The 18,818-nt window shown below is 39.1% G+C and overlaps 1 protein-coding gene across 1 annotated transcript in view; it reads left to right on the top strand.

The window, feature by feature from the left end:
- Positions 1-3,865: 3,865 nt before the first annotated feature.
- The window catches only part of ACSBG1 (acyl-CoA synthetase bubblegum family member 1), a 28,771-nt gene continuing 13,818 nt past the window's right edge, over positions 3,866-18,818 (top strand). The window contains exons 1-6 of the mRNA XM_062584040.1: positions 3,866-3,952; positions 5,425-5,560; positions 13,843-14,060; positions 15,425-15,513; positions 16,356-16,476; positions 18,393-18,473. Of these exons, the coding sequence (XP_062440024.1) occupies positions 3,866-3,952; positions 5,425-5,560; positions 13,843-14,060; positions 15,425-15,513; positions 16,356-16,476; positions 18,393-18,473 (732 nt within the window). The remainder of the gene's footprint in view (positions 3,953-5,424; positions 5,561-13,842; positions 14,061-15,424; positions 15,514-16,355; positions 16,477-18,392; positions 18,474-18,818) is intronic.

Below are 18,818 nucleotides of genomic sequence, written 5' to 3'. Positions count from 1 at the left end.
CAACAGAAATATTTGTTTGACAAAGAAGTACTTGGACAAATAAGGATCTGCACAAGTTGCTCATTAAGGTAAATACATGCATATTACAAAATACTTGGGCAAAGCAACCAGAGAGAAGGGTTTAATTATAAGATGGAGACTCTAAAGCAGCTTGGTGAGCTGCTTGTGAATGAGATGTAGAGAAGCAGTTGAGCAGAGTAAGGAGCTATGCTGCTTTGGATCACAGTGTGTGCAAAATACAAGTGAGCCTTCCTGAGGACCAGTGAGTCTGCAGGCAGTGCTGCGAGAGCATTCCCAGGAGGAGCTGCAAAAACCACTTTTGGAAAAAAGCACGTAAGTGGCAGAGGAATTGTGTGTGCTCAGAAGACGCTATAATCAAGAGATTCCTTGTTATTAGCTCATGTTCTTTGTCTTAGCCAAACTGCAGAATAATTTAGTTTGAGAGGAAGAAAGGGAGAACAAAAATCCTGCAATCGCTTATAATAAAGCTTGAAGCTAAGCAGGCAGGAACTGCAATATTATAGTTGACCATCTAGCCTTAACTCTGCACCTTAAATGCATTGTTCATTTGTTTAAAATCAAGTATTATGTTAATCTTGATTTCTTTGATAACAAATGAATGCAGTGTCTTCAACAGAGAACATTTCCCATAAACTAAAACCGAATAAAATTAATTTCTTCACACAGAGCCCATATAGTATGACATTACCTAGGAGTGAGGTAAGAGTCGAGACAGAGTGTGGTGGGAAAAGACACTGTGTTAGAAATACCAGAAAAAGGAGGAGGAGGTGGTAACCTTGAGTCCAAAGAGGGTGAGTCTGGAAGCGACAGCAGTGGACACTGGATGAATGCACAGTCTGAACTCCGGACAGTTTAGCTGTAGGAAATTGCTTATTCAAACCTTTTTTTGTGGGCAGTTATGAATGTCATTTTCAGATGTTGGTACTTTGCACTGGTGTTTGTATTTAAAGGATTGTGACTAAATATCCTGAAATTTAAACAGTGGTAGTGAATAACTTACTAACAGTGTACGTAGTGTATATAATTATCATTTGAGAAACTGCATGTATTTTTTAAAGTTTATAGAAAGCTGCTTAATTTTTTTAACTTCTAATAGTCACTATAGAGGGTCTATTGTTAGAAATTTAGTATTTACAGAACTACAGAAGTTGCAAGATAGTGACAGAGAACAGGAGAATGGGAAGAATAAGAGGTTTCATTTGTTACTGTACACAATGAGTTTAACAATTTCCCCTTAAATCTCATGATAATATGACTTCTGTATAATAGTGTTCGTATGCCTTTAGTGCAGTCTTATGAAGTGCTCTGCAGAATTAAGGCCAAATGTATCGAACCCTACAACAGAAAGCACATAGTCTTTAAGTTTGAGAGATAAGATTTTAACTTAATTATACATGATAGTCTTCTATGTATTCTATTTTATATATTCTATTATTGAAGAGAGAATTTTCGCAATATATTTTTGATCTCCATAGAAATAATCAGGTTATTAACTTAATACCTGGGATATGAGATGTACTCAGAAATTTCAGTTACGGAGAAAGGAAATCTAGAGCATATGGAAGTTAAAGACCATTGTCAGAATCCCTTGAAATTAAATATTTCTGCAAATGACTGTCACAGTAAGTAGTGCCATTAATCAGGCACTTGATATCATTATGGTAGCAGAAGAAACAATTTTTCTAATGTTTAAAATTCAGAAAATGAGTACTGCCATTTCATAACAATAAAAGTAGTGAGATTTAGATCTTACATTAAGTTTCTATTGTTTCTGTAAGAAGTGGTGCTGTATTCCTTTGAGTTCATCAAATACACTCAGTTTAAAACTTCTTTTTTGTAATTGTGCCAGCACGCTCAGGTCGGATGCTTTTCCTTTAGTGAATCATCAGTAGCAGTAAGGACTCCAAAGCAGTCTGTCAGTTGCATCACTTGCATGATTTTACCCTTATAACATGAGTTGCATATTCATTCCTTGCGCTGGGTCACAGGGTTGAAGCTAGCTAGAGCTGTGACAGTCCGGGAGGGTAGACAGAGGAGGCAGAGAAACTTGCCCCCAGTAACGTGCTACAGAGATTGTTTGAAGTCTTGCTCTGTAGCCTGGCGTGTGAGAACAGCAACAGTATGAAATACCATTTCTGTGGCACTGAGTAGTGGTGGTAGCTGCAAGTGACTTGTGCTAGTTTGGGATTTACCCTAGATCTCCAGATGGTCCAAGCTGGTCAGCTTGGGTATGGTCTGCCTGTGTCTTGGGTGTGTGTGTGTGTGTGTGTCTGTCGTTCAGGCAGCAAATAAGGTCTGGCTTGATAGAGTGGTACCTTGAACTTAAATATCAAATTATGTCAGGATATATTGAGCCATTCAAAAAACATTCCTGTTACAGGAGCTTTACAGAAGTACATTTGATTTGGTTATCACTGGTCAGCACTGTGTAATTTGTTCCAATTGGCCTGCTGAAGAGACTCCCACTTTAAAATTCTTGGTGTGATCTTTGTAGAGTTTTTTGTGTATTATCTTTGGGATTTATACTTTAAACAAAAATCAGATGCAGAAAATCCCCTTTTAAATTGGTAATTGGATTTGGGAATGGCTGTCCGTCTACTAGCAACAATAAATAAATTCTGCAGAGTCTCAGCCTTAACAATAACTTGGGCAGTCAAAGTCCAGATTTCCAGAGCATTTTGGTTTTGATGGTGCATCTCACCATCAAACCATATTTTTATGGTGCATTTTCTCCTTGGTGCATTGTGCTTTGCAAGCTCTTGAGTCGAGCAGTGCCACAAAACTGCTCTGTTCAGATTTATTTGAACAGTTACAGGAAACATAATCTTCCATTGCTCTTTACCTAGTATCTTACAAAAGCTGGAAGAAACAAACTACGTTAAAAACATTATTTCACTCAGCAGGTGATGGTTCTGGGTACACACAAGTGGTGAAGGGAAGGAGAATATTTCTTAATTGCACTTTCAGGAGAAAAAAAAAGAAAACCTCTCAAATTGTCTATTTAGTTCCTAGAGGCAGGTAACAGTTAGTCTGCGTGTGGTGTTACTAACTTTAATACTGAAGATCTTAGATGCAGAGAGCTCCTCATGCAACATTCGCATGTTGAAGCATTACTGGAGTGAGTCCATGAGCTTAAACTTGTTGATTTCTTTTTTTTTTCTACTGTATTGATATTATTAAGGGAACATAACGCAAAGCCAAGCAGAATATTATACCAGACAGATCAGAATTAAGCAAACTAAACAAATTTTAATCAGGGAAAAATTGTTAATGATTATTAGAAGTTTTCGTCATCTTAAAGGTGTTTCTGATACACTACTGATCAGATTTGTGTTCTTCTGAAAACTTTTTTGGTATCTGTTTTCTGCAAGAGTAACCTTCAGTTATTTCTTGACTAAGACGTTTTGTTCTATAAAAAAAAATTCAAAGGTGTAGTATTCAACAGATATTTAAAGGAAAAGCTTGCACTGGATGTACATATTTTGGAACATCAGATGTAATTTTTCTTTCAAATATGAATTAATTCAATAAGTATTGGAACTGTTAAGTGTTTTGAGATTACAGTCAAACGCATGTTTTATGAGTTATTTTATTTTTATTCCTGAATGCGTCTTCCTAGTCTGTCATTCTCACTGGGCAGTCTTGCTTCGTGAAGTCACTGTTTTCCCTTACATCAAACACAGGTTTACCTTTCAGAATGCTATAGTCTAATCCCCCTCTACTTAAGTTGCTCAATTTTTCATCCTCGCCCGCTTCCACCCTGCCGGTGGCTGTATTTACGTAGCTGCCTCTCTGCTTGTCGGACAAGTCCTTTCACGTTCTGTGAAGCGTCCTGTGGGACATAATGGCGAGCGAGGAAGAAGCCTCACAGTCCAGGCGGCTAACAAAGCCGCCTCGTTTTCTCGTTCTCCTGCTGCTGCTTTCACCGCTGGTACCTCTGCTCTGAGACACTGGAGACTGTAGCGTGGTGGTAGCGAGGGAGGAGGTGAACTGGGATCGTCACTTCTGATGGGTGAAGAGAGCTTAACGTGTCCTTCAGTTTTCCCTGATGTGCTACTTTCTTGTCCACGTTTTATATCTGATTCTGCAGACTTTAGTTCTTCAGAGCATACATTATCATGTGCCAAATTGTTTTATAAGTGATCTAGCATGGTTAAAGTTTTCTTAGAGTGTGATTTCATTGTGAATGACAAAAATTTTCAGGCATGTCCCATGTGTAGCTACTCAACAAAATAGCGTTGTAATACAAGATACAAAATAACGTTTGAAATTCTGACTCTGGGCTGTGTGAAAAACTGCTTTTGAAGTTGCTAGTTGCTTATTATTTATGTGGCAGCTGGGAGGGGCGTTATCTGGATTTCCCCCCCCACACACACACACATTTTGAGTTAATTTATCACACTGTAGAAGGGAAAGGCTTCTTCAGTTTCCCTCAGGATTCTTCTGTTGTACCTGTTCAGAGGGAAAGAAGATGATCCAAACTTGTTCTTGGCCTGTGAAGACTGTTTCCCACCCCTTCCCCTTGATCTATTAAATGAAGTCAGCTAAATTAAAAAAAAAGCTGCATGCTGAAGCCTCTAATGGAAGGAGAAAGGTTTCTTTCCGTGTGTTCAGGCTATTGGTATTAACTGTGGCTAGTTATTAAAAATTATGCAGTTTGCTGTATCATATGATTTTTTAATATGCAAGGACTTTCATAAATAGCGTTATGTGTTTTAGCAAACTGTAGTGATTGCTCTCAATGAAAGCAATCTGGTTGCTTTATGCAACTAGTTCTTTCCAAATGCTTAGTGATGGTTTTGATTTCTTGCTCATACAATCCTTTGTAGTCTGTTACATTATGGACTTTGTGTTTCGAGTTTGTATTATCTGTGCATTCAACTTTGCCTAGCAAAGTTCATCCAGTAGGATTGATTTCCTCCATGTGATAACGAAAATCTGTTGGTTTTGCAAAGTTTTGAGAAATATCATCTCATTATTTGGAACTAAATCTCCTTCCTTTCTGTTCCTAAAACAAAAACAAAAAACAAAACAAAACAAAAATCTTCCACATGTTATCAACTGTGCAAGTTTGCAGGTACCATGATATTAATACACAGGTAGGATAGTTAAGGTTGAGATCTGTCATTTGTTCTTTTTGCTTGTGCAGTTCATGGCCTCTTTGTTGAGACTCAAAATTAGTGTCTTCATCTATTCCATTATGCTAAATCCAAACTCCACTGAATAATAATGTGATTCTTGCTGACTGAAGGCATTTTGCTGTCTAGCCTGGTTGTACTGGAGCTTGCAACCAAGAGGCAAAATACTCTTTGTTCCTCTGAGGTGTCTATTTTTCTCCTTTTTGTATTTCTTGTTACTTACTTAATTTTTGTATTTTTGGGATATCTTGTATGCTGATTGCAGTGGATCCTACTAGCGTTGCTTGATAAGTTTTTGATAGGTATCTTTTCTTTTAGAACATTTACAGATGCACAGACTGTCTCTAAAGATTTACGTGTTCATTTTGAGAAGACCCAAGATGAAGGCAAAGAGCCAACAGGTAAGCATATGAAAGATGATCTTTGAACATTCAAACTGTTTTCAGAATTTGTTAATGTAATCTTTGTATATTCTTGCAAATTCTGACTGACAATTTTTAAGGACTGAGATAAGAAGGAGCAGTCAAAAATAAAATTTAATTGAAGCTTACCGGGGCAACTGAAAAATTTTCAGGAGCTTTTTGTGAACTTGCATGAATTCAGTAGTACCTCCCAGCCTTTGTCTGTATTTGAGAAGATTCCTAGATAAAAGTGAAAAATAGCCTGATCCCTTAAAAATCTTACCAAGTCTGATGTTGTAATTACAACTGTAACTTTAAACCAACAAAGACAATGGTAAATTAAGCTAGCTGTGCTGCTGTACTACCGTGCAGCTTAAAGCAGGTTTTCTGGCAGAACATTCACTGCTTCTTTGGAAGGTTTGCAGCGTTGAGGGAGCTCCGTGTTGCCTTGATGAGACTACTACTGGTATCTAAATATGCTTGTTTAAACAAGGTATATTTGCACTATGAGTCAATTGGAGCAGTGACTGCGAGTAGGTCTTGTAAGATGACAAAATGACAGAGCTCTGTAGGAATCCCATATGCACACTTTATACATAAACGTATGTGTACATATATACACATACACAGATATACCTAAGCAATTCTTTGATGCACAGTAGGTTTCGTATTCTCCAGGGAGTGAACTACTGGCCATTTGCTTTTTTTCAGTAAAGACAGAGATTAATCTGAATGGCTGAAGGTGATAACTAACTCTGGTTTTAAAATTTCAGAGTATTTTATTGAGCTATTTGACACATGTTGCATATATAAATCATTACTGAGGCTGTGATTCCCCAGAGTGCTTGCCTGTGTGCACAAGAGTATGTCTGTGAAGACTCTGACCTATTTTTATAAGACAATTTATCTGGGACAGCTATTCACCCTGCTTCTTTCGCAGAGGTTGCTGCTGGCTGCAGTTCACAATAATACGGTGGGCTGTAAAGCACAGTGCTTGGGAAGGAATGCACATGCCGTTCAGGCACTCCTGCAATGGTAGTCACAGCTCTGGAAGAAAGGTGGGGTGGACAACTGAGGGCAGAAGCCCTTCCAGCAGTTCCCTCAATTTTCCTGCGAACACAAGTCACACCCCATTTATTTTAATTAAGCGATCCCTTTATTTGAGTTTAGGTATGTTTCTAAGTTGGTGAATCAGGATCTTAAAATTTAAGTTAGTCTTGGTCTTTTATTTGGCTCTTGGAATCTGTGCACCACTTGTTATCCATTTAAATAAGAGGCAATGTTTGACTTGGAAACATCACACAGCTGTACGGATGCTGAGTGCAAAGTGAGGACTGAATGTCAAAGACTTGGGATATTTATAGAAATGGCCTAGTGATTAGATAATGAAGTCTTTTGAGAAGGAGGGAGGCTCAATGTTTGGTTGTCTGCTTAGAGAAAAAGAGATTCTGATATTCTCTATTTATAGAGAACTGTTTCATTTTATGACTGGTATATTTTGCAACCTCAGGAGTAAATATGTCCAAAGAGAAATTCAGATTGTTTGGATTTTTTTCCCTATTATTTTCCACAATTTGCAGAATCTCATTCCTGTGGAACCAGGCCATATTTTGGTTTTCCTAATGCATATATAAATCCAGAGTAGCCTTGCTGTTGACAGCAAGCTTGTATTGGCTTAAAGCCAGTGTAAGTTAAATGAGAACTCCTGTATGCTGGGTTTATACTAATGGAATCACAAAATAATACAGCTTGGAAAAGACCTCTGGAGGGTAACTGGTCTGGACTTCCTGCTGATAGCAGGACTGTCTTCAGAGTTGGATCAGCTTGCTCATGGCCTTGTTCAGCTAAGTTTTGAAGACCTCCAAGGATGGAGATTCCCAACTTCTCAGTCCATGTCCCTGTGCTTAACACTGTCATTGTGACCTTTTTTCTTTGTCTAGTAGGAATTTTACTTACTGCTGCTTGTGCCTGTTGCTTCTTTTCTTTTCACTGTGTGCCTCTAGGAGGACTCCAACTCTGTCTTGGTGTCAAACCAAGTCCTCCTTCAGTCAGTGGCAGACTGCATTTAGCTTCCCCCTTGTACTTTGTTTTCACTTCTCCAGGATAAACAGACCCAGCTTCTTCAGCTGCTCCTCATATGTGATGTGCTACAGTCTCCTGACTATCTGGATGTCCCTCATCTGGACTTGTTAGGATTGCTGTTACACTAGGGCTTTGAAAACTGTACGCTGCTCCAAACATGGCCTCATGAGTGCTGAGCAGGAGGAAATAATCACTTCCCATTATCTGTTGGCTATGACCTTGCAGCCCAGTATGCGATTAACCTTTATATTCACAGGGACTTACTGCTGACTCATGTTCAACTGGTTCTGCACCAGGACTCCCAGCCCCTTTTCTGCTGAGACAACCAGTATCCAGTGTGCACTATTGCATGGGGTTATCTTACCCCAGTGCAGGACTTACCATTCACCTTTGTTGAATTTTGAGGTTTATGTCAGCCATTCCTCCAGTTTGATGAGATCCATCTGAATGACAGCCCTTCAGTGTGTTGACCAGTTCCCCCAGTTTGGTGTCATCTTTGAAGCTAGTGAGGACGCATTCCATTGTCCAAGTGGTTAATGAAGTTGTTGAGCAGTACAGTTTCCAGGACTGACCGCTAAGGAATGTCACTGTAAGTGGCTGCTAGCTAGACTTAGGAATGTTGATCACTATTTTTTGAGGCTAATTACTCTGCCAGTAGTCCAACCATCTGGTCCTAACCTCCTTAGGCTTCCTTCAGGTATGCTATGGGAGACCCTGGAAAAGACTGCTGTCCCTTCTCCCACTGCTCTCAGCTCCTCTACAGGGCCAGTCATCTCATCATCGAAGGCAGTCAAGTTCATGGTCGGGCATGATTTTCCCATGGATTTTGGTAAATTCATGCTGGCTGGCCCTAGTCACTGTCTTGTAGCTAAAAATGGTTTCCAGAAGGATTTATTTCATAACCTTCCCACGGATTGAGGTGAGTCTGATTGGCCTATAATTCCTGGATCCTCTTTCTTCACCTTTTTGAGGATGAGGGCGATGTTTGCCTTTGTCCAGGCACTAGGGACCTGCCCAGATTGCCATGCCTTTTCAAAGACGATGGAGAAGAGCCTCCCAGTGATACTGGCCTGATCTTTCAGTGTACTTTCAGGTATATTCTGTTGGGCCCATGGACTTGTTTGTTCTGTTTGCTGAAGTGGTCTCTAATTTGGTTTTACTCTGCTGTAGGAAGTTCTCTGCTGTCTTGATATTTACTAGCAAGACCTGCTGTCAGGCTTTCTGGGTATTGAGTTTTGGCTTTTCTCTTTCTGTACTGGCATGCCTGGGCAATGTTTATGTAGCAGTGTTTCCTCCTGAGTAACTTGTTCCTGATTACACCCTCCACACACTTCCATTTTTGTGCATCATAATCAATTTTAGCAGTGTCACTATTGTTATGAAGCTTGTTTTAAACTTAATTGTGTGTTCTGCTGCACCGCACCACTCCCTCCATGTCAGTTTGTAGAGGCATTCTCTGGAGGATTTCTTGTTTCTCTAGTCCTCATTAGTATCTGTGGAACAATATATTTTCTTGCCATTCGTATATTTTCCTTTTTTTTTCCTGCTGGAAAAGATGCAACAAAATCTGATTTTGGGACTAATTAAAAAAATGAGCTATTCATGAAATCGTTTCTGTTTGGGAGTTTAAAAGCTACCGGAGACTTTTTAGTATGAAAAACTGGTATTATAGCAGAACCTTCCCCCCAACTTGATGCAAGAGAAGCAACAAGGAAAGCTGGTTTCTCTCTCTCTCTCTCTCTCTCTCTCTCTCTCTATCTATCTATCTCTTTTTTTATTTTTCCACTCTATGTGTATTCTAGCTGATGTATTCAGGTTCATGTGAAACTCAATCTTTGTAATTCTTGGTTTAGTCTGTTGATCTGCACAGGGGGACATCTGACACCAACGTCAAGCTCAGACTCAAGCCTGTGTGCACTCAACTCCAGCTTTCAGTAGTAAGTTTAGTGTTTAATGACAAAGATATCTTGAAGAAAAGAAAAAGTGTAAGAGGAAGAATGAGCTGTATGTATTGTGAGCAGAAGGACACAACATCATAGCTATGGAATTCAGGTTGACTGTCCACTGTCCATAAGAAACTCCTCCAGCAAAGAGCTGAATACTTTTCTTGTCATTAGATTAAAGCAGTGTTTTGCAAGAACTGACATGTAATCAGTATGCTGTTTTGTGAGTTACAACTGAATCAGCTTCAGGCAGAAGTTAAATTACTGTTTTAGTTGCTGCTTCTCAGGGCACATCTGCAGAGCGTCACTTGGAGTTGCTCAGGTCACCCAGCAGGGCCATCTGTAGTCTGTGTGTTTGTTTACCCATCTGGAAGGTGACCTTGGTGCTTTTGTGTTTTGTATGGCTCTCAGAGTTGTTCCTCCATAAACATCAGAATTCATTTCCATTCCCAAATCCATTTTGTCAGTCATGAAAACGCTTGCAAGGGAATAGTGAACAGAGAGGAGGTTTCATTCGTGGACTAGCCTTAAGGACTACCAGGTTAGTGTTTTTGTTGTTTGTGTTTTAACCAGAACACGGTCTCCCTCATACATCCCAAAAGTCCAGCAGTTTCAGCCCAAACTGCTTATTCAAGTGAAAAAAAATTGCTATTTGTTTGTCTGTTTAAAACAGCTTTTTGGTATCTAGTCTGAGAGAAGAAATCTGTGTCATGTCACAACTGTTCAGTTATGCACTGTGGAAAGGTATTAAAAACATTCAGTTTATAAAAATGCAAAATGTGCAATGTGTTTATGTTGGGTATTATTCCATGTTTGGTAGAAAATATTTGAGTAACAAATGCCCTTTTATAAATTTGTATTCAGTTGTGAATGGCTCACAAGTTTAGAATTGAATTCTGAAAGATGGGTTGAAAACATTCTTTCAAAGTGTGTTTTAACTGGTAAACAGTCTTTAAGTTTTTTTTTTCTTTCCTCAGGGAAAGTTCCTTGTTGAAAATTTGCACTTTATTTGCAAAAAATCTTGCCTGAAATACAAAATATTTTGATCAGATTTTTGCTTTTCCTAAAATACATAATCATTTAATTCAGTATTTAGGCATGCTTCCCAGGCTCTTTCTGTGTCACAAAGTCCCTCTGTTAGTTAACAGCAGAAAATGTTATTCGCGTTCTGCTGTTTTTATAAAAATAGTTAGAACCATTTGATTTTTTGGGGCTTATTTTTTAGATTTTAGAACTCTTTTCAGATTTAATTTCTACATGTAAATACATGCAAGTACAGGCACTGAATGAGTGTCAAAATTTGTATTCCTTTTCTATATGTATGGTGTAACATTAAGGTGACTCATTGAGTCTCTGAGAGACTGATTCTGTTCTTAGTCTTTCTGGTATAAATCAAAGATATTTTGCTGAAATCAGAAAAAAAATGCGTAAGTAAAAGAAAATTGAGGCCAAGTTTTAACATACTTCTTTGGTTTATGTATACAGATATTTTAATGGTGTGACATTTTGGCACTTCTCTTTGGAGAGTCTCTGTTTTACTATGCATTGTATGTCCACAGTGAAAAGAAAGATTGTAATTATACAACTTCTGTAATGTGATTCTAGGAATGTTGCTAATGTTCTCGGTTCCTTTGAAGAAGTACCTTTGCCATCTGATCAAGAACGCTTTTTAGTTCCATATGGTGTGATTTTTGTTTTCAGTAGAGCACTCAGTGCCCTCTGCCTACCCACACCTGCAGCACCTCCCATCTTCGTTCCTGTAGAAGCCAGAACATCATGTAGAGTTCTCCATGTGGGCTTTGGTATGTCCATGCAGAAAATAAGTATTTGGATCATGGAGGGAGTGTGCCTTTCACCTCTGACAGGGGCATCGCTTGTCATTTCTACCCAAGGGTAGGCACTCAGTGCAGAAACACCTGCTTTGCCCTCCCTGCTTTTAAAATGTTTGTTTGTGGGGTGCCACAAACACTGCTTATTCTTTGGTGAAGTCCCTCTGTCCATCGCCTAGAGTCCTCTGTAGCTGCTTGTTTTCTAAGCTGTCTGGACTTAGGCCATTCAACCACTGACCTCAAAATAATACAATAAAATCTGATAAAGCTCCACACCTTTGTTTTGAACGTCATTATGTCTAATTTGCAAGTGAGAAAATGAAGGTATATGGAGATTGAGCAGCTTTATTTTTGTTTACTGCTTTCATTATTATTTTCTTTTGGTCAGAATGGTCAGGAGAACAAATGCCACGCTGCAAGTCAGGAACGTGAACGGGACATAGTGCAAGCCAGGAACAGCAATCTAGGGCTGTGCTGTTGACCCACGTTGCACCTTTGACTGCTCAGTTCACTTTCTGCACCAATATCTTTATCTCCTTGCCTGGAAACGGGTATCAGAAAGCTGAATTAGTTATTTTCTAAAACACTTTCCCAACTCTAGGGTTTGCATGCCAGTTTACAAAAATATTCTTAGAGGGGTCAGTGAAACTTTTAAAAGTAGTTTCACAAAATATTAAGCAGCAAACCAGACTGGTTTGGGTATTTTTCTATATGGCAGCTGTGTTTTGTCAGCAGATTAAGACTGAGCTTTTCTATGCAATTAAATAATGAGACTTTTTTTTTTTTTTTTTTTAACTCCAAGAGGAAGTTTTCTATACACAATTTTGTGAACTTACAGTAGCTTGCTGTGGCTCTGGTTACCTGTGCAGATTGCAAGCCTGACTTGAGGGAGGGTTCTCGAGAGCTCATATGGATCTGGGTGTGACTGACGTGTTCACATACTGGCAGAAGTGCTCAGAGAGGTGGTTTCCAGGCAGTGCAGGAGGCAACCAGAGGAGTAACAGTTGGGAGGGATGTGAAGCACGCTGTACTTCCAAACAGTTCAGAGTTGCTTTTACCAACCACTAAGTTACAAACAGCCAGCATAGATACTAGCTGAGCATTTTTTTACAGTTCTTTCTTTCCAAAAGGTGAGTAAAAGACAGTAATAGTGCTTATAAACTTGTATCAAAAATTTCAAAAATACATATTTTCCATTACTCTTAATGTAATGGAAATGTTTCAGACAAACCTAAGTTGTCTGAAATTTTCCACCAGCTGTGTAGAATGTTTTTAATATATTTAAATATATATATTTATGACTTACATTTAAATATATATTTAAATATAAATAATATTATATTAGCATAATTATTTTAACATTAACATTTATATGAATAAGGCCAATATTAATGATATTATCATACTGATAATCTATTAATTGTATACTAAAATATAAAAAAAAATTTCTCAAATTATGAAAACAAATCTAAGGGAAAACATGTTCTTAGAATGTTCCTGTACTATTTTGTTCAGAAGTATAGGAAGCAGCTATTTTGCAGTCGACTCAACAGTGGATTTTTGTCTGTCTTGTGAAAATTCAGCTAGATTTTGCCAACTTCCTAACCCCTAAATTCTATGAAGAGCGTATTTATACAGAGCCTGCTACTTGCAGGGCTTGCAAGAGCCAGATAGGGTCTTTGAGGCAGGCGTTTGTTGTGGACGCCAGGGACTGCTACAGTCCTTGGCAGCAGCGGTGAGAGCAAAGTGACGTTACTGGTGCTCCCTGGTTGTGACTAGTCAAAGAAGAGGAAAAATACAAAAAAAGGAGATGGTGGGAAGATAATTCGGGTGAGGGAGGTAGGAGTTGAAGAAGGCAAAAGATGACCTGGAAACAGGGCAAGGCAGGAGCAGGCAGTGGATGTATACTAGAACAGGAGAGATGACGACCAAGGAAGAGAACTGTGGGAAGCAGGGGAGGACAGGGGCTGGGGCTGGAGAATTGCTGTGAGGGCAGGGGGAAGGTGGGGCTCCGACAGGCAAAAAGAGCCTGAACGCTGAACAGGGATAGAGGTTTTCGGTTGACACATAGGTTTCTGCTTCTCCAGCTGTTCCTTAACTCATGGGACAGAAGATTGCATTGGGCTGAGCATGGGTAAACTGCGATTCTTCAGAAGGTGGTAGTGTGCCTGTAACACAAAATCAACATAATTCTGTGCAGTGGCACTCCAGTTCTTACGTTTTGTTTTGTGTGTTGAATGGAAGATGTCTCTTTCTACGTGGAATTTTTGATGAAGTTATAGAATTGGGATGTGCTTTACTCAACAGGTGGGAAGCACCAGAAGTACGCTTACTTGTGCATTCAGTCCACTTGTCATTTGGTGCACGGTCACACAGTACTTTTTCACTCACAGAGATTCACAAGTCTTGATAATGCTTTGATTTCCAGAATCTTTATGGACTTCCTTTGCTGATGGCAGAATCAGACTGAGAATAGATAATTCATGTCCGCAGACTCCAATAACAGTTCATCAGATGTTCAAAGAGAGCCTAGAAAAATACGGGTCTCTTAATGCTTTGGCCAGCAAAAAGAATGGAAAGTGGGAGAAGATCACGTTTTCAGAGTATTATTGCCAGTCCCGGAAAGCAGCCAAAAGTTTCATAAAGGTAGGTACAGAAAACGGAACAAATTTTATTTTTTTCCCCTTTCTACCTTCTCAAAATCCAAATAGCTAAGAGATTTTTCCTACTAACTGTTGATTTTTCACTTTTAAAGAAGAGCAACAGGCAGATCCTCCATCCTTGTTAACAAGAATAGCAATTCTGCAGTCCAGTATCTAACAGCTTTGACTTGATTTTAGAAAATGTTGTGGTACTGGAGTGTTTCCTCTTTAGGGAAGGTTTAAGGTCTCTGACAATTCAACCAGCCTTTGTACTCCTGAGTTACCTAGTTTTTTTTTTTTTTTTTTTTTTTTTTTTTAATGATTGATTAAACCACTAAGAGGGGGCGTAAATATTTTCACATATTAACACATTTCATTAGTGAATAGCTATAGTTCATTAAATGTGTATGCTATATTTGTATTTTTCAGCACTCTAAGTAGCGAGTTCCCAAATAGCCGTTAGAAAGTGTGTAGTAGTAGAAAGTGTGGCACAAGCAGTAGGTGATGGAAATGTTTGTACATGGTGAGTCTAGCAGTCATCAGAGTTGTAGTGTAGCGATTGCATGACCTCTACATTTTATGCTTCTTAGATGCTGTTCAGAAAGAAATAATGGTTTAGAAAGTGGGTTTTTTTAAAGAAAAAATATGTTCCTGTTCCTTGTGGACAAGATGGAGAGCACAGGAGTGTTCCTTTCATTGAAGACAGATAAGTGAAGGCAGGGCAGCGTCTTAGACTTTCAGCTCTTTTATGTGGGTAGTGATGCATTTATGGTTTTTGAGGGTAAAGATCATGCAGAGGAGCTAAAGGAGCACGTTCGAGGCGCCAAATTCTAATTTGCGCGGGCCTGGCAAACAAGCTGAGCGTTTTGGTCGAAGAGACAGTGCTGCTCTCGAAGGAGCTTGAGTGCCTCTCTAGAGCTGCCGTGTGACTCTGTGTCACTCGAGCATGGGTACAAAGTTCAGTGTATGGCCTTAAGATTAAAAAAAGAAAAATAAGTGAAAGACGGCAATCCCCTCATGAACTGGGCAAGATAAAGGCGATTTTGAAAACATTCTGAACTCAGAATAAGATTAATAGTCATTATGCTCCTGTTCACATTGAAAAGTTCTGTTTTTTCAGATGTTTTTGGACGGTAGAGCTCAAACAGGCAGGAGGAAGTAGTGGAAAATTTAGATCATATGAATTTCTGACAGAAATTCTGGTTTTATTACAGATACATACATACAGCTGTGGGAAACATGTTTTATCAATACCAAAATAATAAATAAATCAAAAATTTCTAGGGAGTGTGTGCATGTGCCTGTGTTTTGTGCTACTTTCTCTCCAGCATGCCTATGTTTCATGACCTTATGCTTATTGTTTTTAAGCTTGGTCTTGAACGATTCCACAGTGTAGGAATCCTTGGATTTAATTCTCCAGAATGGTTCATTTCAGCTGTTGGAACTGTTTTTGCTGGGTAAGCTTTCTGGTTTGTTTTTTTTTTATGGGAGTTTGGGGTTTCTTCTTCTTTTTGGTAGGTCTGGAAGTGTAGCAAATTGTGTTTGGTGTTACATCCTGGAAGTCCTGCTGCAGCTGATTAGCATGGTCAATGACTTACTGGAATCTTAGTTTTCAGTATATTCGAAATACTCCAGACACTCACAGATTGAGCCTCTTTACTGCTGGCCTAAATGTAACAGTCTCACAGAAGCTATTGAACAGTATTTTATCAGTAGAAGATGTGCGAAGCAGACGAGAGCCTCCTGGTTTTGTCAGTGATACCTGTCTACAGCAAGATACGTCAAAGTGGAGCAAGTGACAGATAAAGCACTAACTAGCCTTATTCCTTCTGTCCTTCTATGTTTGCACAATTTGGATTTCACTTTTAGGTTGTTCCTGTGCCAGTGAAATTCAGATTATCTCTATGTAGCTTCATCAACATCAGAAAGAGGATATAAATGTTTTTTACCACTTCTTTAGGTAACCCTACTGTAGCCTCATGTGAGTTAAAGGCCTGCCTTCTAGCCTACAGCATTTTCTAATGAATAAAATTCAGTGATTAATTTCTCTAGTGTGGCTATACTAGATATTCATATATATTAGAATATTTGGAACAAGCGTGATAGCTATGCTTCTGTGTACTCCCGCATCCTCGTACTCCTTCAGCTTTCATCTCACCTCAACTTAATTATCCTCTTTTTGAATACTAAGTGTGGTATATATAATTATATATATTATATATGCACACACGTGTATTTTTTATATATATATATATACAAATACACACACACATATATATAAAATCTTCTTTTGATACAGAGGAATTGTCACAGGAATATATACAACCAACTCTCCAGAGGCCTGCCACTACATTGCTCATGACAGCAAAACCAATATCATGGTTGTGGAAAATCAGAAACAATTGGACAAGATAATGCAGGTATGAGGTGGCTGGATGGTTATGAAAAGGTCATTATTTCCCCTTATCTCAATGCTATGTTGGTCCCAGGTATTGTATTTGTTACCTATATCATGGAGCTCTTCATGACAGTTTTCTTATGCAGAAATTTGGCATCTGATGTTCGAGTTACATGGTGACTTGCAGTTGTCTTCTCTGTAGTGCGTAAGACTCGCAGCCCTGATCCTCACCAGGATAGCGTTCAGTGGCCGATTCTCTGCACAGTTACCTCAAAACAAACAAACAAAAAACCCCACAACTCTCCCCCCCTCAACACACACACTTTGATATTATGCAGCTGTTTGGATAAGCACAGTCCACTTCACTGGAAGTGATTAGGATGATGCAGATTTCTAGAGGACTTCCATTTAAACATTAAGGATGTCCATGTTCACAGCTTAGAACCTCCTTTCTAAAGTGCCATCTTTTCTGCTTACCTCATTAACTCTTAAGTCCAGTGAGGTTACTGCGCTTCGGTAGCGTGATGCTTGCAGTGAAATAGACTGTAGTGGGGAAGAAAGTGGCTCATCAAGGGAGTGATCACAGCAGCTACAAGTGGGGGTTGTGCACAAGGAGCCAGGTCCAAAGACCAGCTGGATGGAAGATTCCCGTTGCCTGGCTTGGGTGAGGGTGTCCTGTGCTACCGTGACTAGGGCTGGGAGAAGGGTCTCTCTCAGGAAGATGTTGAAGGAGGCCCATAGCTGAAGAAGAACCATTAAACTAAGAGAACCTTGCAGTCTTTGCTGAGCAGGGGTCCTCCCTGATGGAGGTTTCTGGAGAGAAAAGTTTCTATTAGAGAGGAAACACCTGTGGATTTTGTCAGATGTATTTCATAGGAGTTGCACATTTTTTGCTTTAGGCTGAACCAGGTTGGCTGTATTCTGTAGTTTTGTTTTATATGTGATTTGGAGGAAGGGAGATTTTTAAGAATCCTGGAAACATTTTCAATCAATCAGTCTGCTTATATTAGCAGTGACTAAATGTCAACTGTGCTGGCATCAAAATATAGAGAAAAAGCATGCAAGAATTCAGAAGTTTGATTCATGCGTATTTCTACCTCAAAAAAAAAAAAAGTTCTGACCATCACTATATTCAACTGAGTGGTTTTTTGAAAATCTTTTCAGGAAGAAGCCAAGACAAAAATAATATAACATATTACTTGTAGCTATTGTAATAGCTACCATAATAACTACCATCCAGCCACTGCTTTTATATTAGCGCAGACTGATCACTTCATAATGTGATTAAATGAAATGCATGAGGCACTGTATCCCCCAAGGCTGAGTGACACAAATGCTCTGTGAAGGCTGGGCAGAGGAAGAGCTACTGAAAGCAACAGCTGCCTTACAGGTAGACACCATTGCTGTCTGCCTGTAAGCCTTGCAGTCGTACGGTCTTATTTATCCTTACAATGTGCAGATGGATTTCTTTTCTTTAAGACGGCAGAACTTTTTTTAGCAGCTTAACAGCACCTTTTGCTGAGGCCTCGTAACCTCTGAGACGTCCTCTGTGTATGGTAGCCACAGTAGCTATGGCCAACGTGGAGCCTAACCTAGACCATTCCTTGATGTGCCCCATGACGAGAAGGGAAGCTGAGGAGCCATTTTTGTCCAGAATGGATTTCCTACTCTTTTCTCTGAAAATAGATTTTCTAGAGCAGACTGTACATCTTTCCCCCCGCCACCGCCTTTTTTTTTTTTGCCCCCTCAATTTTTTTTTTTTGTTTGAGCCAGCTGATTGTGACTCTAGAGGAGAATATTTGAGAGTGGATGGAAACAGGAGGTTTTTTTTATGACCGTCAACCCAATTTTGACAGATTTTGGCTCATATTTTAATGGAAAAAAAAGATCAAAGAGATGAATAATCTATTACAAATTTGTTTTTAAAAAATCCAACAGATCTGGAATCGTCTGCCACATTTGAAAGCTGTTGTGCTATATAAGGACTCCATGCCAGAGAGACATCCCAATTTGTATACGGTATGTGAATGCTGGAACAGAGTTATAATTCATAGGTATTATTTCTTTGATGAGCATCTATTCTTTTTTAAATCTGTGGAATAGCTACCATTCAAAATACTGCCAAACTGCTAGAATACTGTTTGCTGCCTTCCAGCAAACACATTCAAAAACTTCATCATTTTCCATTTAATTTATCTGTATTTAATGTTTGACACTTGAAATTTTCAGAGCTACCTTGCTTCACTGTCTTATTGTTCCTTTTACTTGACTGGATTAATGTAACACAGGGTTGGAGTGGGAATGTATACTTTCTGGCCACTTAAAATACAAGTTGTCCACTGTCCAGTACCAAGCATTTCTAGT

The sequence above is a fragment of the Rhea pennata genome, chromosome 10 (assembly GCF_028389875.1).
Source record: "Rhea pennata isolate bPtePen1 chromosome 10, bPtePen1.pri, whole genome shotgun sequence".
Classification (NCBI taxonomy): Eukaryota; Metazoa; Chordata; class Aves; order Rheiformes; family Rheidae; genus Rhea; species Rhea pennata.
Note: the sequence above shows the minus strand (reverse complement) of the source record. Positions and strands in the feature narration are given on the sequence as shown.